Below are 25,132 nucleotides of genomic sequence, written 5' to 3'. Positions count from 1 at the left end.
CCATAGGGCTTCCCTGGTGGCGCAGTGGTTGAGAGTCCGCCTGCCGATGCAGGGGACACGGGTTCGTGCCCCGATCCCAGAAGATCCCACATGCCGCGGAGCGGCTGGGCCCGCGAGCCGTGGCCGCGGAGCCTGTGTGTCCGGAGCCTGTGCTCCGCAACAGGAGAGGCCACGGCAGTGAGAGGCCCACGTACAGCAAAAAAAAAAAAAAAAAAAAAAAAAAAAAAAAGTAACCATTTCCAATTGATTGTTGAATCCAGTTTGTTAAAAGCTTACCATTTTTGAGCTTTGTGCATTTACTTTGCTGCTCCCCAGAGGGGTGTTGCAAGGGAAGAGTGCCCGTGTTGGAGCTCGGTGGGGGCTTTTGGGGTTTCCATCCTGCCCTGTTCGCATGGGTGCTGGTTTCCGCTCCATGCTGATGTGTGAGGAGGAGCAGCGGTAGGTGAGCAAAGCCCCTAGAAGGATGTACTCAGGAACTGCAGCTCAGAGAGAACCCCAGGAAGAGAAAGGAATTTATCTGCCCAGGTCTGTCCTCCCATCGTCAGAATTTGTGAGGAGAGATGAGACTTCTGTCCCATGGTATCAACACGTCATTCCTTCCCTCCGAGTTTCCTTTGATTTCCTCCTTTGTTTTTTCACTTAAACTGGGGACCAGCATATCCTCATTGCTATTAAATATCACAGTGTGAGATGCAACCTTCACTTTCTAGATGTGTGCTTCCAGATCCTTCTGTGCCTGCTTTAAAACACAATCACAATCCATAGAATAACGCCATTGAAAATGTCAGTATCTTGGAAAAATGTCAGGCTTCCTTCTCTTGGTCTGATCCATCAGAGCAGCATTATTTTAAGAATCTAACCTGGAAAAATATTTGCATCATCTTATTCTTTTTTTTTAATTAATTAATTAATTTTATTTATTTATTTTTGGCTGCGTTGGGTCTTTGCTGCTGCGCGCGGGCTTTCTCTAGCTGTGGCGAGCGGGGGCTACTCTTTGTCGTGGTGCGTGGGCTTCTCACTGCGGTGGCTTCTCTTGTTGTGGCTCACGGGCTCTAGTGCGCAGGCTCAGTAGTTGTGGCGCACTGGCTTAGTTCCTCTGTGGCATGTGGGATCTTCCCGGACCAGAGCTCAAACCCGTGTCCCCTGCATTGGCAGGCGGATTCTTAACCATTGTGCCACCAGGGAAGCCCTCATCTTATTCTTTTGTTTCATTTGGTTAGAGTCAGTGTTATAGCTGTCTGTCTTTCCTAGTGGACTGCCTGTCTTTCCTAGTGGACTGCCTGAGCTGTAATGGTTGCATTTGTATAGTTTTGATTTCAAATGAACCACAGTCACAGACGCCACAAAGGTGAGTTGATGATTCCGTTATTAGCATAAAAACTCTCCAGTCCTCTGCAAACATCTGAAGTTGGATAGACTGGCTTCTGAAATCAAGCTCATTGTTTTATGCTTTTTAAGGATGAAATTGAAGAACACACATACAGACTAAAAAATAGCCTCCCCTCAAATCCCCCAGCCCTCGGCTAATTTCAGTCTCTAGATTTTCCTAATCTGGACATTTCATATAAATGGACTCATGCAGTCTGGGGGTTTTCTGACTGTCTACTTTCACTGAGCATCATGTCATCAAGGTTGATCCGTGTTGTAGCTGGGTCAGTACTTCCTCCTTACAGCTGTTTATGTTCCATCGTATGCATTACTACATTTTGTTTATCCATCCGTCAGTCGATGGACGTTTGGGTTGTTTACATTTTTTGGCTTTTATGAATAAATGATGCTGTGAACATTCTTGTACAAGGTTTTGTGCAGATGCATTTTAAAAAAATCTCTTGGGTGTGTATCTAGGGGTGAAATTGGTCGTGACTCTTAAGTTTAGCATTCTGAGGAGCTGCCAAGCTGTTTTCCAAAGTGGTTGCACCATTTTATATTCCTACCAGCAATGCATGAGGTTCCAATTTCTCCACATTTTCGCCAACACTTGTCTTTGCCTAACTCAGGGTCACTGGATTTACTCCTGTATGTTCGTCTGAGAGTTTTATAGTCTTAGTTCTTACATTTAGCTCTCTGATCATTTGTTGTTACTTTTTGTGTATCTTGGTAAGAAAGGAATTCAGCTTCATTCTTTGTATGTCAGTATTATACACACAATTGAAAAGACTATTCTTTGCCCAGTTAGTTGTCTTGGCACCTTTGTTGAAGATCAATTGGCCACACGTGTGAGGGTTTAATTCCTGACTCTCGGTCCTATTCCTTTGATCTAAAATTTTCCTGTAGCTTTGTAGTAAGCTTTGAAATTGGAAAGTATGAGTCCTCCAACTTAGTTTTTCTTTTTCAAGGTTCTTTTGGCTCTTCTGGGTCCCTTGCATTTCCATGTGAATTTTAGGATCAGCTTGTAAATGTTTATCAAAAAAAACTACAGCTAGGATTTTGATAGGGATTGTATTGAATCCATAGTGAATTTGACGTTGCCTACTCCTTAAAACTTTAAATTACAAGTGATAAGTGAGTTTCACACTGTCTTTCATCTTTTTGGAGATTACTCATGATTTGGAAGTGCAGTCTTGACCTCAGAGTAGTACCTGAAGAAAAAATGTTGAATAAAGTATTAAATCTTTTAAATGTTTAAGTGTGGTCCCTGTAGTAAATTCATGTAGTACCATAAACAAGGTCATATTTGTGAAGTTATCACTTACAATGTACCAAACCATTATTAGACTTGAAATTTATGGTATTTGACTAAATATATTTTTTAAAAGAAGGAATCAGTCATCAAAGTAGTAGTATTTGCAGCTGATTTAGTTTTATTTCAGCAATATTATCTAACCCAAGACCAGACTTTATGACTTAATACATACTGCTAATGCTATTGGGATAATATTCTGAAACCCATTGATTCAAAAGGCTTATGGTCACTTTCCTGGTGAGTGCACAGACTTTTTTTTCCCCCCAATTGTGAGAGATTTAAAAGATTCCAGAAAATATATACTAAAGAGCTATATTGGCACCACCCGGGTTTGTTTAATCTTTACTTGTTCCTTCTGTCGGGAGTTTACCTTGAGCCCCGGGTGCCTAAAGAAGGAAAAGTCACTGAGACCCCAGGAGCTGACAGCTTCGTGGGTGCAGTTGTGAAAACTTGGGTGCCCGGGCTGGTTAGTGGTACTGCTTGTTCCCCTACTTCAGCTGAATTCTGCCAGCACCTACCAGTCTCCCATCATTTGGAAACTTAGGTGATTGGGGGTCGGGTGCTGGGATGCAGCTGAGAATGCTGTGGCCTCACTGCTGGGTCTGAATGGGTCCTTGAGAAGGAAAAGAGAACTGAAGACAGCAAGTATCTGAGGTCAAGTTCAGGCTCTTTTACAAACATCAAAAGAAACCTGTCTGCTCTCGTTCCTTCTTTCTCAGGACCCTGGAGTCCATGGTCAGGAAAGTGGTTCACTATTCATAGGCTGCAGCTAAAGTCAGAGGAAATTTTGGCCTTCAGGAAACCTTGAAGAAAGAGGCCTCTTACAGGCTCCAAATTAGCTGCGCTTTGTTTTCTCCCCCGCTCGCCTTGCAGCCCCTGGAAAGAGAGGCCCAGCTCCCAGCGCGGAGCACACACTTGGAGCACTGCTGGGGGGGCTCCACCCTGGGGCGCCTCCTCACAAATTTCCATGGGGGTCTCCCTTCAGTGGGAGGAGGTAGAGTACGTGCACCCCCCCAGAGAACAGTGCTGTCACAGTGTGAATCGGGGTCCGAATAAGGGAACTACCCCCTCGCTCCATCACCCACCAAGAGCGCTCCCAGAAAGGAAAACTGGATGCAGGTTTTGTGGGAAGAAGACAGCTTAGAAACCTGCAGATGTGCTCTGTGCTATTAAAATAAGATCAACAGCTGTCGACAGGGCCGGGTCACAGCAGATCCTCTTATTTATTTATTTATTTTTATTTTTATTTTTTAAAATTTTTATTGGGGTAGAGTTGATTTAAAATGTTGAGTTAGTTTCTAGTGTACAGCAAAGTGAATGAGTTATACATATACATATATCCACTCTTTTTTAGATTCTTTTCCCATATAGGCCATTACAAAGCACTGAGTAGAGTTCCCTGTGCTGTACAGTAGGTTCTCATTAGTTATCTATTTTATATATGGTAGTGTTTATATGTCAATCCCAATCTTACAATTTGTCCCTCCCCTCCCCTCTCCCTCCCTGGTAACCATAAGTTTGTTTTCTACATCTGTGACTCTATTTATGTTTTGTAAATAAGATCGTTTGTACCCGTTTTTTTAGTTTCCACATATAAGGACTATCATGTGATACCTGTCTTTGTCTGACTTACTTCACTCTCTATGACAGTCTCTAGGTCCATCCACATTGCTGCACATGACATTATTTCGTTCTTTTTTTAGCGGCTCCTCGTAGAAGAAGCCCCAGGAGTCTCCTTTAGTTAAAAGTGGTACAGCCCAAGAGGGGCAGTTATCTGGCGGCAGAAACTACAGGAAAAAAGCCTGACGGTGGTGTGGGAGAGGGGACAGAGCTAGTTGCTCATAGACCTGGTCCCCAGGGTTGTTCAGTGTGTGGGTGTTGGTGTCATTTAGGAAAATAGGACTTTAGGTGGAGAATTGCCCTCCTGTGTGTCAGAGATGCTGCTGACAGGAGAGCAAGAGGAAGGACACGTCCATGTACTAAAATAATAAATCCTTCGGGAAACACTGTAAACGTCTCTGCCCTCGGCCAGTGGGATGGGACACTGGAAGTGGGGAAGGGGATGGGGAGTGGGGATCCAGGAGTGGGGGCGGGGAGCTCAGCCCTGAGCTGGTCTGAAGGGGACCCAGCCCCGTGCCCTCTGCGTCCTCCCCATCATGACAGACCCCACTATCTTCCTTTGTTCCCCAGAGGGCATCTCCCCGTCCTGTGGAGGGATGTGACTCCTCTAGATGAAGATGCTTCGATAGTTGGGCTTTTACCGTGTGTGTCTAGTCTGGGACGTGACACCCTAAGTGGCTTCTAATTGTGAGGCATGGTCTATGCCGCTTGGGTTGAGGCCAGTTTCCCTCTGTGACTCTCAAGCAACCTGGGGCAGAGAGCAGGTCGTGTCTACATGGAGACAGAGGAGTGTCCTCTGAGAGGGACCTCACCGTGTGTGCCTTTATCTCCAGAACAGCCCCTCTGAAGGCGGCGCCTCCACCCTCCAATCCAAGGAAAGTGTGCGCTTTGGAGGACAGGGATTTGTCTGTCTTCTTCACCGTCTCTCTTTCCTGTGGCTTCAAACAACCCGGGCTCACGCCGTCACAGGTCTGGGCAGGTTCCTTCGCAGAGGCTCTGGGGAGAATCCGTTTCCTGGCCTTTTACAGAGTTTGCCCACAGTTTTGGTTTGTGGCTTCTTTGTCCATCTTCAAAGCCCGCAGCAGAGCATCTTCAAGTCTCTCTGACTCTCCTGCCTCCCTCTTCCATGTGAGAGGACCCTTGTGATGACACTGGGCCCACCTGGTAACCCAGGGACATTGTCCATCCCAGGATCAGCTGGCCAGGAACCCAGTGCCCGTCGCTGTGCACCGTAACATCACTGCAAGTCCAGGGATTAGGTGGAAACCTTTGGGGGCTGTTATCCTACCTACCAACCCTGAGTCTCCATGGCTTAGAACGGTCCCTGTCACGTGTCAGGTGTCCAGGTGGTAGCTGATGAATGAATGAGTAAGGTTAGTGCCAACCCATATCTTCATCTCTGTAAGCAATGCTTCATTTCAGAGAATCAGCTGATGAGGGGGAAAAATGTGGAATTTGGGGTAGAAGACCTGTGTTCAAGGTCTTTTAAGAGCTGTGTGTGTGTGGGCAATTTACGTAATCATCCGGAGCCTCAGTTTTCTCATCTGTGAAATGGGAACACCTCCCCCATCCCCCTGTCTAGCCTGCCTGCACAGGGCTATTGGCTCATCCTGTGGGTTCAGTCTCTGAATGTTTGTTGAGTTCCTGCTGCTGCTCAGATAGGGGCTCACCGAAGGTTCTTGGAGGAGGAGGTGGCAGCTGAGAAATGTGTGAATGAAGGAGGGGGCGAGCCATGTGGGTGTGGGTGGAGGAGGGTCCCGGCTGGGGAAAAAACCTGGGACTCCTTGTGGCTGCAGGTTCAGGCCTAGTGCCCCAGCGACGAGGGCCTTAGACACCACAGTCCAGGGGGTGGATTTTATGCTAAGTTAGACAGATGTTGAACAGGAAGGTGACACAATTTGACTTATATTTGAAGAAAAATCCTTCTGCTTTACAGTTAACATGATATGATGTCAAGTGTTCGCTGCATTGGGCTCCAGTGGTGGGGGTGGGCTGGGCAGTAAGGGGGGGCGGATATTAGGGGCCGCAGGTCGGGGTGCTGAGTCTGGAGGATAAGAGCACCGACGTGCGTTATACTCTGCTGTCTTCTTGTGTGTGTGTTTGAAAATTTCCATGATATAAAGTTAAAAATAGATTCGACAGTGTATGTAAACAAATATCACAACCCAGCAGTAAAAGACAGCATCCCCCAGCCCCCGCTGTGCAGCCAGCATGGAGGCCGTGGCAACATCTAAATGCACTGATGGAAGCTTTAGGACAGTGGGTCACGGGAGGCCGACCTGGGCTCAGGAAGGCGATGCACGGGGCAGGGGGGCAGGTTTCCTCGTGGCTGCATCGAGGGCCAGCTTTGCGGGCACCGGGGTGGCCGGTGCCTGTGAGTGTGGGGTCACCAGCTCGGGTATGATCCCGGGTGATGCTCTGTGGTCCCACTCCACGGGGGACTCGCCTCCACGATGGGACATTGAAGCTCAGAGGGTCGAGGACGCAGAGCCTGGTGGAGAGAGAGGGAGACGTGACCCCATCACCGCATTTCCTCTGATGATTTAGGGGCAAGTGGGGCACACGTGGTCCTGCACTTATAGGACCGCTCCCCACCCCCCTGCGCCAGCCAACTGGACTGAGAGCTGAAGGTCCCTGTGGTTGGGTTTTTCATGGGTGGGAGAAACGTGAATTGCTACAGCGCTTGGAAACCTTGACTTCTGTCTTACACATTATTCTAGGGATCAGAATAGGCCAGCTCATGACCTTGTCTTTTAAAACACACTGATCCTTTTCCCCTTACTCCCACGCCAACACCGTTTCTGTGGAAAGACATTTGGATTTGGTCATATCATTTTCTGCTACAGAAGGTTTGCACATACCTTGTCAGGTGACCCTAAACCCCAGCTTCCTCCTGGGACTTTTGCTTTAACCCTTTGATCTCCGAATGCAGAGGAAGCCCTTTGACATTAACTGGCACATTAAAAGAAAAACGAAAGCAGAGGGGAAAAAATCCCCTCCCATTGCAAAAGTAGTGTATCTTCTTAAACATTTTAAAAAAATAATTAGGAAATATGGAAAGAAGGGATGGTTTGCCTATAATGGCATTATTCAGAAATAACCATTTTAATAGGCTTTTCTATTAAACTTTACGTATTATTGGATTTTAGGACATCCGAGTAGGCATATTAAATAGGCCTCTGCTTTTCTGTGGAGAGAGAGGGTCTGTGTAAAACTTAGAAACGCTCTTCTGAATGACACAGAAAGTACATTCAGTAGTGGTTTTTCCATTCAACTTTCGCCAGCTGAGAATGTCGGAATGTCAGGAATTTTCCTTTACCACTTCCCTCTTTGTTTGAATCCTGAGGGACCTCGGGATGTGTTTTGGCTTCTGCCCTTGAGTGTGCGTGGCCCTGGTGTTCTGGGGGAGGGTGAGAATTTCTGCTCGAGCGCTGGCCCCCGAGACAGACCAGCACTGGCTCCCAGGCTGCGTGGAAGCATCTCACCAGGGACAGAGCGTTCTCTGAAAATCCTAAAACAACCAGTCCCTGAAGTTCCAGGACCTGAAGCCATAGCCCCCTGGCTTGGGTTACTCATCTGGGGAGAGAGAGCCCAGCTGGGGCCTGTCCTTGTTTGGAAATTTCATGTATTTTCCACCACTGCTCATCCTTGACGTGCAGAATTTTGCTGCTTTGGAATTTATGCCACCACCAACCTGCGTGTAAGGAATTTTGCCTGAAGCAGACTGGGTGGTCTAAAGGATTAGGTTTCCTGGAATAACACTTTCTGCCTGTGTGCTGAGTGTGTGTGTGTGTGTGTGTGTGTGTGTGTGTGTACGCACACAAAGGATGCTGTGGGATGGGAAGAAGGGAGCTTTGTTTTGCAGGTACAGCAAGAGCAGGGCAGGGGAAGGAGGTTCCATGCAGAGCCTGTCTCACCTTGAACCATGAGTGTCCTCACAGAGCTGGGAAAACCTGAACTGTCACCACCCACGCCCCACCACTGCCACCCCCAAACTGGTACAGAGCCACATGCAGGTCAACACCCTGTCTTGAGTCTTCATCCTGTGCCCCTAAGGTGGATTCTCAGGACGCTCACTAGATGTTAATAAATACTACTTGGGGGCCTCCCTGGTGGCGCAGTGGTTGAGAGTCCGCCTGCCGATGCAGGGGATACGGGTTCGTGCCCCGGTCTGGGAGGATCCCATATGCCGCGGAGCGGCTGGGCCCGTGAGCCATGGCCGCTGGGCCTGCGCGTCCGGAGCCTGTGCTCCGCAACGGGAGAGGCCACAACAGTGAGAGGCCCACATACCGCAAAAAAAAAAGAAAAAATAAAATAAATAAATAAATAAATAAATAAATATTACTTGGAAAATGGTAAAAAGTAAATTAAAAATTCTGAGTTAAAAGCAAAATAAATAGGTTCCTTTAGTACAGAAATTTTCAGAGCCTTTCATGTACTAATAAAACTCCGTAAACCTCCAGGGGAACATTGTAATATGTAGAGTTTCTCAAACTTACATGACCAAGAAACCTTTTTTCCAAAAAGTACTTCAAGGGCACAGGGTTCTGCAGAAAACCCTTCCTTGGGAAATACTAAGCCATCTTGCCTCACGTGCCATTTCATATTTTTCAGATGTAATTGAGTGTAATTGCTGCCCAGTATTCCATCATACGGCTAAGCCAAAGTTACGTTTCCAGTCCCTGATGGTTAGACATTGAGGTTGATTACAATTTTTCAGCATTACAGATGATTCGAGAATGAATTCTGGTTTCTTTGAGGCCACCTCTGATCATCCCTTTCAGAAGTGGAATTGAGTCAAAGCATATGAATGTTTCAAGACTTTAAAAAATTTTTAATTTTATTGGAGTTGAGTTGATTTACAATGTTATGTTAGTTTCAAGCGTACAACAAAGTGATTCAGCTGTACATATACATATATTCAATCTTTTTAGATTCTTTTCTCATGTAGGTTATCACAGAATATTGGGTAGAGTTCCCTGTGCTATACAATCGGTCCTTGCTGGTTATCTATCTTATACGTGGTAGTGTGCATGTGTTCATCCCAAGCTCCTGATTTATCCTCCCGCCCCAACATTTCCCCTTTGGTAACCATAAGTTTGTTTTCTCTGTCTGTATGTCTGTTTCTGTTTTGTAAGTAAGTTCATTTGTATCATTTTTAAAAATTAGATTCTATATATGAGTGATGTCATATGATATTTGTCTTTGTTTGACTTTCTTCACTTAGTATGATGATCTCTAGGTCCATCCATGTTGCTACACATGGCATTATTTTATTCTTCTTTATGGCTGAGTAATATTCCATTGTATATATATATATATATGTACCACATCTTCTTTATCCACTCCTCTGTCGATGGACATTTAGGTAAGACTTTCTAAATACATTGTCCAGATGCTTTCCAGAAGGGTCATGCCCACTTATCATTTTGCCCATTGCTGGAAGTGGGAACAGCACTTTGCACCTGTGAAAGCTGAGGGTCTTAGAAGCTCAGAGAGGGCCATTCCCTTGCCCTTACCCTGTAGACATCCAGCAATTACAAACAAACCTTCACACACATGGACATAAACAGCCTCTTCTTTTTCTTTCTTGCGGTACATGGGCCTCTCACTGTTGTGGCCTCTCCCGTTGCGGAGCACAGGCTCTGGACGCGCAGGCTCAGTGGCCATGGCTCACGGGCCCAGCTGCTCCACGGCATGTGGGATCTCCCCGGACCGGGGCAGGAACCCGTGTCCCCTGCATCGGCAGGCGGACTCTCAACCACTGCGCCACCAGGGAAACCCAAACAGCCTCTTCTTTTGAGGGTCAGATTGACTGTTAACAATGCCTGTGCTTCTTCTAAACAAATGTCACCTGAGAATTATCCGAACACTTTAATTTGGCATTCTGGATATTTTGTTGAATAGTTAGGGAAGAAGGGATTTTGAATTGGCACCTATTGTGCTGATTTTCAAATAACCTTTCAAGGTGAGATTTTTAAAAAAGTTTTATCAACCTCCTGTGATTGAGAACTTTGTTTCTAGAAGAATCTTTTATGAGAGTGTTTCATCAGTCTTAATTCCAATCCCGTGGAAATGGAATGATGTCATAATGAGTGCTGAGGCTGATGGTGGCTTTTGTTTTATATTTGTAGGGGAAAAGTATACACATTGTAGGCCGGATGTGATTTATCTTCTTGTCCTCCACAAACATTATCCTTTGGCCAACGCATTACTGGGTTTTGGAACTGAGACACGAACTTTAACTCATTAAAACCCCCAGGTCCCTGGTAATAAAGTTTAAGTGGCTTCATCAACAGATTTATTTCAAAATGATTCCATTTGGAGGAAGGAAAGAGCAAGTAATGCATTATGTACAAAGCTCTAGTAAATAATTCATGAGACCTGCACAGTAGTGACCGTTTCAGATTCACTTCACGGTGTTACAGCTGAAAACGAATTCTGTCTTAGAAAATCCACGATTTGCTCCTCTTTGTGTATACATTTTGTACTGACTCTCCTGCTTCGAGTGTTTAAGTGGACCATTCTTAGAGGCTATTTTGGAAAAATTGACATTTTATAGAATTGGGCTAAAAGGACACTTTATATGTATTCCTTTCCATTAGCAAAGCAGGAATGTTTTAAAAAATGCATGGCTTTTTTCTCCTTTATGGCAGGAATTCTGATTTTGGTTTCTGCATCTGGAGTGGGTTGCCAAAGGATGGACTAAAAATAGATTTTTGATGCCTGACAAGGACAACAAACACAGAGCTGGGCAGCCAGTGCCTATGGAAAGGCTCTGTGCTCAGTGACTCCTGGTCAGCCGCCATGGTCCTCCAGCTGGGAACTCCTGGGTCCATCCTGAGCTCCATCCAACCCGTTCCCTCTTCTGAAAGCCACACAGGAGCAGGGCAGTTTCTCATCAAGGTGGAGACTTGCACGAGGACCGTGGGGCTGGGATGGGTGGCCTGCTTCTTTTTTTTTTTTTTTTTTTGCGGTATGCGGGCCTCTCACCGCTGTGGCCTCCCCCGTTGCGGAGCACAGGCTCCGGACGCGCAGGCTCCGGACGCGCAGGCTCAGCGGCCATGGCTCACGGGCCCAGCCGCTCCGCGGCATATGGGATCCTCCCAGACCGGGGCACGAACCCGTATCCCCTGCACCGGCAGGCGGACTCTCAACCACTTGCGCCACCAGGGAGGCCCTGGCCTGCTTCTTTGCACACTCTGGTGAGGCCACACGAGCATCCTGCAGGAAAAGGAATCCTCGGCTTTGGATGTGCTTCCAGTTTCCAAGTAGGATCGTTTCAACTTGGCCAGTGTTTATTCAATGAAAAGTATTGCACGGGAAGTAAAAATGAACGATGGTTTTGTTGTTTGCCAGAAAAGCATCAGGATCCGAACTTTCTCTCCCTGCTCCCCTCTCCCCCTGACTCCCCAGTAAATATGGCTGCTTTTTATTTTTACTTCTTTTTCTTTTCTTTTTTTTTTTTTTTTTTTTTTGCGGTACGCGGGCCTCTCACTGTTGTGGCCTCTCCAGTTGCGGAGCACAGGCTCCGGACGCGCAGGCTCAGCAGCCATGGCTCACAGGCCCAGTGGCTCCGCGGCATGTGGGATCTTCCCGGACCTGGGCACGAACCCGTGTCCCCTGCATCGGCAGGCGGACTCTCAACCACTGCACCACGAGGGAAGCCCCTCTTTTTCTTTTTTTAAAACTTTATTTTTATTTTATATTGGAGTGTACTTGATTTACAATGTTGTGTTAGTTTCAGGTGTACGGCAAAGGGATTCAGTTGTACATACACATATATCCATTCTTTTTCAGATTCTTTCCCACATAGTTTATTACAGAACATGGAGTAGAGTTCCCTGTGCTGTACAGTAGGTCCTTGTTGACTGTCTGTTCTATATATCATAGTGTATATACGTTAATTCCAAACTCCTAATTTATCCCTTCCCCCCACCTTTCCCCTTTGGTAACCATAGGTTTGTTTTCTATGTCTGTGAGTCTATTTCTGTTTTGTAAGTAAGTTCATTTGTATCATTCTTTTAGATTACACATATAAGTGATATCATATGATATATGTCTTTGTCCGATTTACATTCACTCAGTATGATAATCTCTAGATCCCTCTGTGTTGCTGAAAATTATTTCATTATTTTTTATGGCTGAAATATGGCTGCTTTTATAAAATTTAAAAGTCATTTAAAAATCATCATAAAAATTTATACAGTACAGACTCTTATGAGGAAAAGGTACACGTGATGAGAAATCCCACTGTTAACATTTTGAGAAACATTATGTTATGCTTATACACACGGACACACCCAGACACATTTTACCCAAAATTATATTATGCTGCATCTGCTGCCCTGAGACTGTTGTTTTCATTTAATGGTATGTCAAGGATATCTTTTCCTATAAATGAAAATCCTCACCATCATTTTAATGGTTGTGGCATTTCCATGATATACATACACTGTTAATGAATTCTCTATGATGAACCTTCGGGTTGTTTTGAATATTTTTCTCCCATTTACCACATAAGGATGAGGATCTTTGTGTGACAATCACAAAAGTGGAACTTTGGGGTCAAACGATACGCACATTTCAACTTTTTGTTATATGTTACCAACAGTAGCTTTGAAAGAAGATCTCTTTTTTTTTTTTTTTTTTTTTCTTTTTGCGGTATGTGGGCCCCTCACCGTTGTGGCCTCTCCCGTTGCGGAGCACAGGCTCCGGACGCGCAGGCCCAGCGGCCATGGCCCACGGGCCCAGCCGCTCCGCGGCATATGGGATCCCCCCAGACCGGGGCACGAACCCACATCCCCTGCATCGGCAGGCGGACCCCCAACCACTGCGCCACCAGGGAGGCCCAGGTCTCTTTTTTTTAAAATAAAAATTGTATATGTTTAAGGTGTGCAACACGATGATTTGATGTATGTATACGCAGTGAAATTATTACTGCAGTCAAGCTAATTAGCATATTTTCTCTTCACATAGTCACCCTTTTTAAGTGGTGAGAACATGTGAAATCTATTCTCTTGGCAAATTTCCAGGTTCAAGTATTATCAACCACTGTCATCATGCTGTATATTCCATCTCTAGACTTACCCACATAGCTGTAATCTCATCCCCTTTGATCAGTGTCTTCCCATCCACCCCTACCCAGTGCCCTCAGTTCCTGCTAACCACCACTCTGTTCTTTGCTTCTATGTACTTGACTTTTTTAAAAAATTGATGTATAATTGTCATACCACATTATGTTAGTTTCAGGTTTACAACATAGTGATTCGGTGTTTGTATGTATTGTGAAATGATCACCACAGTCAGTCTAGTTCACATCCTAGGTAACATTCATCACTGCACAGTTACAATTTTTTTTCTCGTGATGAGAACTTTTAAGATCTATTCTCTTAGGAACTTTCAAATATACAATACAGTATTATCAACTATAGTCACTATGCTATTGATTCCCTCCCCTGACTTATTTATTTTATACTTGGAAGTTGGTACCTTTTTTATTTTTATTTATTTATTTATTTATTTATTTATTTTGCGGTATGCGGGCCTCTCACTGTTGTGGCCTCCCCCGTTGCGGAGCACAGGCTCCGGACGCGCAGGCTCCGGACGCGCAGACTCAGCGGCCATGGCTCACGGGCCCAGCCGCTCCGCGGCATATGGGATCCTCCCAGACCGGGGCACGAACCCGTATCCCCTGCACCGGCAGGCGGACTCTCAACCACTTGCGCCACCAGGGAGGCCCGGTACCTTTTTTAAATATAAATTTATTTATTTTATTTATTTATTTTTGGCTGCGTTGGGTCTTCGTTGCTGCGCGGGGCTTTCTCTAGTTGCGGAGAGCGGGGGCTACTCTTCATTGCGGTGTGCGGGCTTCTCATTGCAGTGGCTTCTCTTGTTGCAGAGCACGGGCTCTAGGTACGCAGGCTTCAGTAGTTGTGGCTCGTGGGCTCTAGAATGTAGGCTCAGTAGTTGTGGCGCACGGGCCTAGTTGCTCCGCGGCACGTGGGATCTTCCCAGACCAGGGCTTCAACCCGTGTCCTCTGCATTGGCGGGGAAGCCCAGAAGTTGGTACCTTTTGACCACCTTCACCTATTATGCCCACCCCTACCCACGGCCTCTGGCGACCTCCAGTCTGCTCTCTGTATCTGTGAATTCAGTTTTTGGATCCACATGTAAGTGAGATCATATGGTATTTATCTTTCTCAGACTGACTTACTTCACTTAGCATGATGCCCTCAAGTTCCCTCTGTGGTATTGCAAATGGCAAGATTTCATTCTTTTTTATGGCTGAATAATATTCCTGTGTGTGTGTGTGGTGTGTTTATATATGTGTGTGGTGTGTGTGTGTGTGTATCATATCTTATTGATGATCCATTTATCAGTTGATGGACACTGGTAGTTTTTCCATGTCTTGGCTTTTGTAAATAATGCTGTTGTGTACATGAGGGCGAATATATCTTTTCAAGTTAGCATTTTTGTTTTCTTTGGATAAATATCCAGAAAAGGAATTGCTGGACCATTTAGTAGTTCTATTTTTAATCTTTTGAGCAACCTCCATACTGTTTTCCATAGTGGCTACACCAATTTACATTCTGGACAACAGTGTACGAGGGTACCCTTTTCTCCACATCCCCGCCAACACTTGTATTTCTTGTCTTTTTAATAATACCTGTTCTAAAAGGCGCGAGGTGATATCTCATGTGGTTTTGATTTGCAGTTCCCTGATAGTTAGTGGTGTTGAGCATCTTTCCATAAACAGGTCTTAAAATACATTCCTGTGTAGTGTATGAGTACCTCCTGCCCCAAACCCACACCAACCCTGGATATGATCAATCTTTTTAATACTTAATAAATTAATGAATACCCTATCATTGCTTTTATTTTCATTTCTTTTATTATCATTGAACATATTTAAAAATATTTATTGGCAATTTATTACTTTTCCTCTGATTTATCTATCTATATATATCCTTTGTTCATTTTTCTATTGAGCTGAGTTATCTTTTTCTTATTGTCTTTCAAAACACCTCTGTGATATATTCTTCAGATATATTCAAATATATTTAAAGATATATTCTTCAAAATATACATAAAATCTGTATGTATCCCCAGGATAAATATCTGTCCTGCTTGGGGATGAATGATTCTCATGACCAGCAACACTTGCCCTGTTCACATTTGGAACGAAGCTCATCTCTCTCACCATTTGTTGTGAATCTGTGGGACGGCAGCCTTCCAGACCCGAGGGTGGGGGCCGAGATGCCCTTGCTGCAGTGTTCTTCCTTAGCAGCCAGGCCCGGGTGGCGTGATTTGTGCCAGTCTTGTCTTTTCCTTCCCTTGGCAAACATCTTATCGCTGTGTCATCCTAATGAGATTGCCCTGGGTCCACCATATTAGATAAGTGACGAGTGGTAGAGAAAAGAAAATTCATAGGATAGCAACATTGAAAATAACGTTTATTTTTGGCTTTTCCCAAGAATGAATTTCATGGTTTATAAACTTCAAGGGAATGTGCCTTTTTTTGTGTGTGCTCTTTTATTTATTTATATTTTAAATAAAAATTGTAGTTGAGGAGGAAAATTTATCATCTGATCTGAATTCCGGGGAAATTCTAGGGATCCTATAGGGATGATGTAGGGTGATAATTTTATGTTTAACTTGGGATTGCATAAATTATGTTCACTTTGGCCTAAAACTATCCATTGTTCCTAAACAGTTTCATTCACTAGCTCCCATGTACTATCGTGGATCTGCAGCAGCTGTCATAGTGTATGATATTACCAAACAGGTAAGAGGTCCCCTTTAGAATTTAGGTGCCGTTTATGGTGATCCTCCTAGAAAGACCAAGGCAGAGACATCACTGAGTCTCACCAGCAGCCTGGGGTGAGATTCCACAGTATGCTGGTTGGGGTGAGTGAACACCAAATTTTGAGTTTCTCTCATCTCTATGTAGCTAAGCCTTGCAAATCTACCTGCTAAATTAAATAAACAACAATGATCATTCATTTTTAAAATTGACTGTTTGTAAGGGCAAGGTTATACCTGCTAATACTGGTCTCCAGAATGTCAGATTTTTAGGAAAAGGAAAATTACTTTTAAATGTTGCATGTTTGATGGTTATAGATACTTATTTCCTATTAGTGTTTCAATCATACAACTTGAAACGCCAAGGATGATGTTTATATATGTATAGTGTATCTGCGTGCATATGGGATGAATGTATTTTTAGTTATCATTTTGAGGACCCAGGATACCCATCAGTGAATAACAGCAGTGGTCTGCTGGCATTTCCCCCACTCCTGGAGCTCAGCGTTCAGGACCTGCTTAACTGAACTTAGTTAGCTGCTTTAACTAATTCGATGCTGGGACCATCCATGAGTTCCTGACCACTGCTTCCTAAGTGGAGTGGCTACCTTGGCTGTTTCCTGAAGGTGATTGTGAGGGAAGAGCAGTTAGGAAAATAGGACTCTAAAGCGTGCATTTATGCGCATGTATGTATGTGTGTGTGTGTGTGTGTGTGTATTTTTTCTTTTCTGATTAAGCATGAACATTGGTTCAGTCCCATAGCTTTGTCTTACTCAAGTTGAGGTAAGGCTAACATTAATGTTATCTATAAAAGAAAATTACTAATACGATTATCTTAACTTCAAGTTTCCATTTTAGAAGGGGAACTTTTTACAGGCCCTGTAAGTATAACTTAGCTAATATTAAATTTTGTGCCAAGGTTGGGGTAGTATGTTAACCTTCGTGTGCCCCCTGAAGATATTTTTCTTCATTAAATTATATTGGGTTTGTATTTCTACATGGTTCAGATATTACACTGATGGGTCTTTCCCAAGATTGATTTACACTTTTGGTTTAGGATTCATTTCATACCTTGAAGAAATGGGTGAAAGAACTGAAAGAACATGGTCCAGAAAACATTGTGATGGCTATCGCTGGAAACAAGTGCGACCTCTCAGATATTAGGTAAGATGCATTTAAAAAATGTCTATGCAGTTCAAGTCCTCCATCCTGAATGTCTGTGCGTAAAAGGCTGTCACAACTGTGTGGTTAAGTCTGTTCTCAGTGTCATAATTTAATTGATGTCATTCACTTGTGGTGATCAAGGTGGTATTTATTCAACCAGAATAGAATTGAGGGAAAAATAATAGGGAGATGCACATTTGGGGGAGCACCCACTCATGAATATTTAAATCAAATCTCCTGTACAGAGTACAGTTACACCCCTGACTCTAGATGTCTTTGGGCTAAATGGTTTTAATATTTTTTTAAATTAATTAATTCATTTATTTACTTGGCCATGCCGCACGGCTTGCAAGATCTTCGTTCCCCAACCAGGGATCGAACCCGTGCCCCCTGCAGTAGAAGCTCGGAGTCCTAACCTCTGGACTGCCAGGGAATTCCCTTATTATTGTTTATTGTGACCTTCTCTGTTGTTTTTGTCATTATTACTACTATTACCATTTTAGTAACATTTTCATATGGTGAGGAGGGTTAGAATTCTTCACATTTTCCACTGCATCCCTGTTTGTCTTAGTTCTAGACTTTAACTTAAGGATGTAGCCAGGTCTATATGATCTCACTGTTTTGTTCTAAGATCTGAATTTGATGCATCGTATGTGAACATTTTGGCTTCTCCCAGAGACACTGGATGTTGAACTTCCTCTGCCAGGACAGAGGTTTGTAGGGACCCAGTCTGTGTAGACTAGAGCTGTGATGATAGCTTTATCTAGCCTGATAAGCTAACTATTTTTACTAAATAAAACTGAAAGAAGAAAGAAAACAATGAATTTGTGTTGTCTCCATCCCCTGGTTAATTTAATTATCAGCAATTCGAGTAGTTGATTTTCGTAAAGACAATGATACAAGCTTCAGGTTTTGCTAATCCAAACATGATTAAACCAAAGTGTAATGAACAACAGGAATAGATCTTGCAAAAGCCCTTAAGATGGCCTTTGCCAAGTTGCTCTGTTTCTTTGGGATTTCAGAAGCTTTATATCACATTGCATCAGGTTGGTTTATAGTAACAGCCATAACCACCACTTACTTGTTTGTTTTTCTGGGGGCTGGACAAATCTTTAAACTCCCCAGACTTAGTTCAGATCTCTGCCTTCTGCACTGTAATCCTGAAACAGCCTGCTTGTCTAGAATTCCCAGATGAATGGTTTAACTTTTGTCATGGGAAGGAGGTGGGGTGGGTGGGTGGAGGCAGCCTCTGCTGAGAGAAAGCCTTTGCTCTCATCTGACACCATTGAATTGTGATAAAGGTGCGACTTTCAGTGAACTAAGCCTTGTGTGTTGTGGGAGAACTAATGGATGACAATTTAAGCAGAAAACGATTTAAACGTGAATGGAATTAGTTAGGACTCTTGACTATAGGGAATTGAAACTCAATTGAAATTAATTTCAGGAAAAAGGGGAATTTATTGGAAGGTACTAGGATCCACATGGTAAAAAAAACAAGGGTGCCTTTAGCTCTGGTATTTGATATCTTCCAGCTTTGGTTTCTAGAAAGATCCTGGCCTGGCGCTCTCTTTGTTTCTACACTGCCATAAAAGGATTGCCCCATGAGAAAGCATTTGCGGCCAAGGGAGGGGATGTGGGTGGGACAGATGCTTTCTCCCACCATAATCACAAGAATGGGAGGGTGGGTGGTTTTGAAGAGGGGCAGTTCCTGGAAAAGTCCAGCCTGATGTCTGTGACATGTTGGTTTGGCCGCTGGCACCAAAGTCACACCGTTTCTCAGGGTGGAATTCACTGTTTTGCATTCTCCTCAGCAGACATTCTGCTTTGTCTGCTTATCTATACTCCATCCCCAAAGGGAGACGATCCAGTACTACTTCCAGCTTCCAGTGTGACATCATGGGGTCACTGTCCCATGAGCCCACGCCCCCTGGTTTGGCCTCAGTGGGTCTGAATGTGGCTTCTCCAGCTCCCGTAGTTGTGGTTTAAAGGGTGGAATGTGGATCTCTTGTTAGACACAAAACTCTCTTAGATTTTTCTCTTAAATTCTCCTTGTTATTGAATCAAGGACATAACTCCCTTTGTGATTCTTCTTCAAACCTCTGATTAACTCAACAAGAAAACCCAGTTTGATGCTAGTAAATTTAAAATTTTTAAGCATTTAATATATTTTATTGAGATAATTGACAAACCATAAGACCCATCTGTTTTAAGTATGCAGTTCAATGAATTTTGTGTATGTATAGAGTCGTCTAGTCAGCCTCACATCTCATTTCAGAACATCTCCACTCTACAAACAAGCATCATGCTCATTTACAGCCACTTCCAATTTCCACCTCCTTCCCGCCCCTAGCAACCACTAATCTACCTTTCTGTCTTTATTAATTTGCCTTTTGTGTACATTTTGTATAAACGAAATCATACAAATGTGGTCTTCTGTGCCTGGCTTCTTTCACTCAGCATACTTCCAAGGTCCATCCATGTTGAAGTTTGTATCAGTTACTTCATTCATTTTCATGGCTGACTGTTATTCCATTGTGTGGATATACCACATTTTATTTTTTCATTCACCAGTTGAAATTCAAGTTGTTTCCACCTTTTGGCTATTATGAAAAGTGCTGCTGTGAATAATCGTGTACAAATTTTATACGGACATATGTTTTCATTTCTCCTGGGTGTATACGTAGGAGTAAAATTTGGGGGTCATTTGGTAACTCAGTATTTAATACTTTGAGGAACTGCCAAACTTTAAAAAAGAGGGAAAAAAATAACTTCAACCCTAGCCTCACACCTTATATAAAAATTACTCTAAAATGAATCATAGACTTTAATGTAAAATGTAAAACTCTTAGAAACTTTTAGAAAAAAATCTAAGAGAAAATCTTGAGAATCTGGGGTTAGGCAAAGAGTTCTTAGACTTGATAGCAAAAGCCCAGTGTATAAAAGGAAAAATTGATCAATTGGACCTCTTCAAAATTAAAAACATTTGCTCTGTGAAAGCCCACGTGAAGAGGATGAAAGACAACGTACAGGCTGGGAGCAAATATTTGCAAACCAAGCATCTGACAAAGGAGTAGCATGTAGGCTACATAAAGAACTCTGAAGACTTAATGTTTAACAAAGTCTGATTTTAAAATGGGCAAAAGAGACGAGCAGACATTTCACCCAAGAGGATATCAAGATGTTGAGCAAAGCCCTGAAAAGATGTTGAATGTTATAATCAGACCATCAGAATGGCTAAAATAAGAAAGAGGAATAACAACTAGTGCGGGTGAGGGTGGGGAAGAACTGGATCCTTCGCACATTGCTGATGTGAGTGTAAAACTCTGGAAAACACTTTGGCGATTTCTTTAAAAACTAAATGTAAAATTATCACATGCCCCAGCAATCACACTCTTGGGCATTTATCCCAGAGAAATGAAAACTTACGTTCACAGAAAACCTGCACATGAAAGTTAATGAAAATTTTTTTTAAAATTTATTTATTTATTTATTTACTTTTGATTGCACTGGGCCTTAGTTGAGGCACGTGTGCTCCTTAGTTGCGGCATGCGAACTCTTAGTTGTGGCATGCGTGTGGGATCTAGTTCCCTGACTAGGGATCAAACCCATGTCCCCTGCATTGGAAGGCAGATTCATAACCACTGCGCCACCAGGGAAGTCCCCACGGAAACCTTATCTGTGATGGAATCAGCCCAGATGTCCTTCAGTGGGCACACCAGGGTGCATCACACCGTGGAATACTACTCAGCAGTGAAAAGGAACAAAACGGGTACAAGCAACCTGGACGAACCTCCAGGGAAATATGCTGAGTGAACAAAGCCAGTACCGAGGGTTTCATGTTGTATGATTCCACTTATATAACTTTGGGGAATGAAACCATTTTAGAATTAGAGGGATATTAGTGGTTATGGTCAGGGTGAGGTGGGCGGTGGAGGGGGAAGGACAGCATGGACATAAAAGGGCAGCACGAGGCATCCTTGTGATGCTGGAAATGTCCACCTCTCTGTGGGGAGGACACGAACCTACATGAGTGATAATACACACACACAAGCACCAGTAAAACCAGGGGAATCTGAACAAGATGTAGTGTATTGGTGTCAGTATCCTGGGTGTGATGTTACCGTTTTGCAGAACGGTGCCATTTGGGGAAACAGGGCAAAGCGTACAAGGAGTCTCTCAGTATTATTTCTTGTAACTGCGTGTGAATCCACAGCTACCCCAGTACAAATTTCAGTTAACAAAGTTGGATTTAGATAAAAATAGTAAGTAAATATTAGGCAGTGGTGTGTGTGTGTGGACATGTATATGTGCACATATACATGCATATTATGTATATTATATATGATTAACTAAAGTTTTGTAAACGCACTGAGCCAAAGGATGAATTTAACCACTCCCCCGCCACACCCACTGTACAGAAGAAAAACGGGAACTATATTAAAAACTCCCATTTAGGAAAGCGGGGAAGGGGAAGCCTGGTGGATTGGTCCTTGCCCAGAGGATAAACTTTCTCCCGCTAGACAGAAATAGTCTGGTAAACGATAGGCCTGCGAGCCTAATGACACCTGCTGTTGACTCCTTTCCATGGCAGTGGAATTGCATTCTTGGCCAACCAATCCAGCTGCTCCAGATTCCGCCTGCCGGTACGATTTTTCTGGGGAGTTAGCCAAGTCTCTACACCCCAGACCTTATTTAGAGCTTGACCTTCTTTTACTCTAATCTAAAACACTTTGCTCTTCTGTAATTGCCACAAGACTATAGTTTCTTTTTCACTGGGGGTTGGAGAAGGAGAGTATGTAGATTTGGTGTGTGTGTGCATGTGCATGCCTGTGTGCGTGTGTGCGTGCGTGTGTGTGTGTGTGTGTGTAGCGGGAGCTGGGCTCACCTAACAGACTTTGGTTGTGTAAGCTTGTAAATCCTTGAGCAGAGCTAGGCCTGGCGTATTTTGAAAGTGCCTGGACTTGAAATGGGATTAACTCCCTGAACTTGACTCAGCCCGCTGGAGGCTTGTGTGCAGAAGTGCTTCGCAGGGGAGATGCCGATCATGGGGTCAGTGGGTTTCACATCCACCAATATTCCAGAAGAGGGTAGAAGGGTCTGACCACATCCCAGCATGAAAGGCCCTTACGGGCATCTGGTCAGAGGACCTCAGGACTTCCAGTTTGGATTTTTTTTTTTAAGGCTCCTGATCTTTGTGAGAGGTTTTCCTGAATATCTTGAAGAATTCTAGACAGAATCTCCTCGGGCTCAGATTATTGTAGAGTTGGAGTGATGTGTGGTCTCTCTGAACCCAGGCGAGGAAGCAAACCGGAGTTGGTGATACTGTGCGTGAGAAGACTGTCCCCAGCTTGTGCACAGCAGGTGCTCCGGGGACATCCCTTCCCTGCTTTCCTGCCCCCTCCTTCCCCAGTGAGGACGGGCCTTGGGGAGAAGTGTGTGTGACTCCTGATGGGGCCTAGGGGATGGGGCACCTCCCTTCTCCTTACCATCTGCTGATGCTGGGAGGGGATGTTGCAAATTGGGGACATTTTAGGAACATACATAGTTGAAAGAAAATCAGAGAGCCTGCGCTGAACTGACTGTGCAGGGCCTGAGGTGGCCGGCTGGAGGAGCGCAGCCAGCTTGGAGCCCGGACAGTGACCATTTGCTGACGTGTGCTGAGCAGGGCGGGTCCCAGGCTTCTGAACTAGTAACACGAGGCCTCCGGCTAATTCCAGGTGGCTCTGATGAGGGCACATTTGGCCTGGGGTCTAGAGAGAAAAGAAACCTTCTCAGAAAGTCTGGAGAGCCTGCCAGAGACTGCACAGCCTTGTCCTGGGCCTGGTGGGAAATTTTGGGCAAACCAGTCTTGAAAAGAAAAAAAAGAAATAGATCACCTCGCTTTAGGAGTTTTAAAAGTTCCATGAACATAAGAATTGCTTAGCACACTTGTTAAAATTCAGATTCCAGGATTCAGTTCCGTAGATTCTGATTCAATAGGGCAGGAGCAGGCTGGGGACAAATGCATTTTGTAAAGCAGTTCTTTTACGAGTGGTCCAAGGGCCATACTTGCAAAAGCATTGCCTTAGGTGATAGGAGTTGATGCGAGGGAAGAGGGACGGGGCCCTGGAACCTGGCTGGGCTTCTGACTGCAGGCCACACCTGCCTGGGCCTCCCTACTGCCCTTCAGAGCTCACGGAGGCTGGAAACAGTGGTCCAGCATCATTCAGGATATGGAAGAAGCACCACTGACCCACCATCTTGTCCCCTTCAGAAGCAGCTCCAGTTCTCTGCCCCATTTTTTGCACCTCATGGTGATAGTCATCAGGAAAAAAGATGCGATTGTGGGTTGGTTTGCCTCCATCTGATTCATATCAGATGCCGCTGGACCAGCATCTTGCACCCAGCCCCCTCCTGGATGCTGGGACTCCCCCAGATCCAGCCTGTATTTTGTTGCCTTGGCTTGGGCCAGGAATTAGGATCACCTTGCTTGGGTGCTTTCATGTGATGCACTGCAGGTATTTCAGGAACCATCTGCTTTAATCAATGATGGGGGGAAGGATCCTCCAGGTGTTGAGGTTAGAGGAAGAAGAGGATTCCCTATCCCAGCCCTGACACTTCAGCCAGAATCCCCCCTTCACTTTTTTTTTTTTTTCTTTTTTTTTTTTTCTTTTTGCGGTATGCGGGCCTCTCACTGTTGTGGCCTCCCCCGTTGCGGAGCACAGGCTCCGGATGCGCAGGCCCAGCGGCCATGGCTCACGGGCCCAGCCGCTCCGCGGCATATGGGATCCTCCCAGACCGGGGCACGAACCCGTATCCCCTGCATCGGCAGGCGGACTCCCAACCACTGCGCCACCAGGGAGGCCCCCCCCTTCACTTTTCCCCATCAGCCTTTCAAGCAGCCTTGATCCGTAGCCATCATAATAAGTAATTTATTGGAGAAATTATGCCCACCCCACCCCTACCTCATAGCAGGCTCCAGTTCTGTTTCCTTGATTTTCTTTTCCCGATTTTGGACTCTTGACTCTGTACACAAACCCCCCTGTGACCTCTCCAGATTAGGAACTCTTCCTGCCTTTCTTGATCACTTAGACATTGGCCTTCCTCTAATGGGTTCAAGCTCAGGGGTCTCCTGACATCCTTAGGGCTGTGAACGAATCAGAAAGGGTGAAGGAGTGATGGTGTAGAAGTGCTGATAGGAGAGAGCCTTTGAGGTCTGATTTATTTTATCTTGCCCATAGTAGCAGGTGGAAGTTACCCACCAAAAGTAGTGGTGGAGTCTGGGGCTTGGAGAGGTGGTGAGTGATGACCTGGGGATGCCCAAGGTTCCTCCCTTCCCCCCCACTAAATACAACCCAGGAGATGATCAGGGATGGAATCCTGAGGAATGGAATCAGGGTCTCTGAGACCTTATAACAACACTTCTGGTGTCTGCAAGAGAAACATTGTGAGAGATTGGTTGGGCTGCTGCCGATGAGTCAAGACCTTTCTCCCAGAGTAGAGGTCGTCTTCCAAGAACAGAGCAGCTGGGGTAGAAGTGAAACTAGGCTGGGGGACGAGGAAGGCTATTTATTCTACCAGTTTTCAGTTATTCGGTTAGCAAATAACTTTTGGTAGTTCTGTGTGGAGCAAAGTACTATGGGAAGTACAAGAAAAGAGAAGAAATTATTGTCTTAGAGCTATTTATTTCTATTTGGGGAGCCAAGAGGGATATACAGGGGGAGGAAAATATCTAATGAGTAATACAAGGCTATGTTTAATAAAGTTCCAAAGTTAAGGTGCAGGAAGGACAAAGGGATTCAGGAAAAGGAAAGTCCGTAGTTGCAGGCGGTGATTTGGAAAGGCTCCTGGATAAAATGTGTCACAAGCTGGGCTGTTTAG

General features: G+C 44.6%; 1 protein-coding gene across 1 annotated transcript in view; it reads left to right on the top strand.

The window, feature by feature from the left end:
• The window catches only part of RAB31 (RAB31, member RAS oncogene family), a 114,074-nt gene that overhangs the window by 50,093 nt on the left and 38,849 nt on the right, over positions 1–25,132 (top strand). The window contains exons 4-5 of the mRNA XM_060118866.1: positions 16,020–16,091; positions 17,166–17,272. Coding sequence (XP_059974849.1) covers positions 16,020–16,091; positions 17,166–17,272 — 179 coding nt within the window. The remainder of the gene's footprint in view (positions 1–16,019; positions 16,092–17,165; positions 17,273–25,132) is intronic.

The sequence above is a fragment of the Mesoplodon densirostris genome, chromosome 15 (assembly GCF_025265405.1).
Source record: "Mesoplodon densirostris isolate mMesDen1 chromosome 15, mMesDen1 primary haplotype, whole genome shotgun sequence".
Lineage (NCBI taxonomy): Eukaryota > Metazoa > Chordata > Mammalia > Artiodactyla > Ziphiidae > Mesoplodon > Mesoplodon densirostris.
Note: the sequence above shows the minus strand (reverse complement) of the source record. Positions and strands in the feature narration are given on the sequence as shown.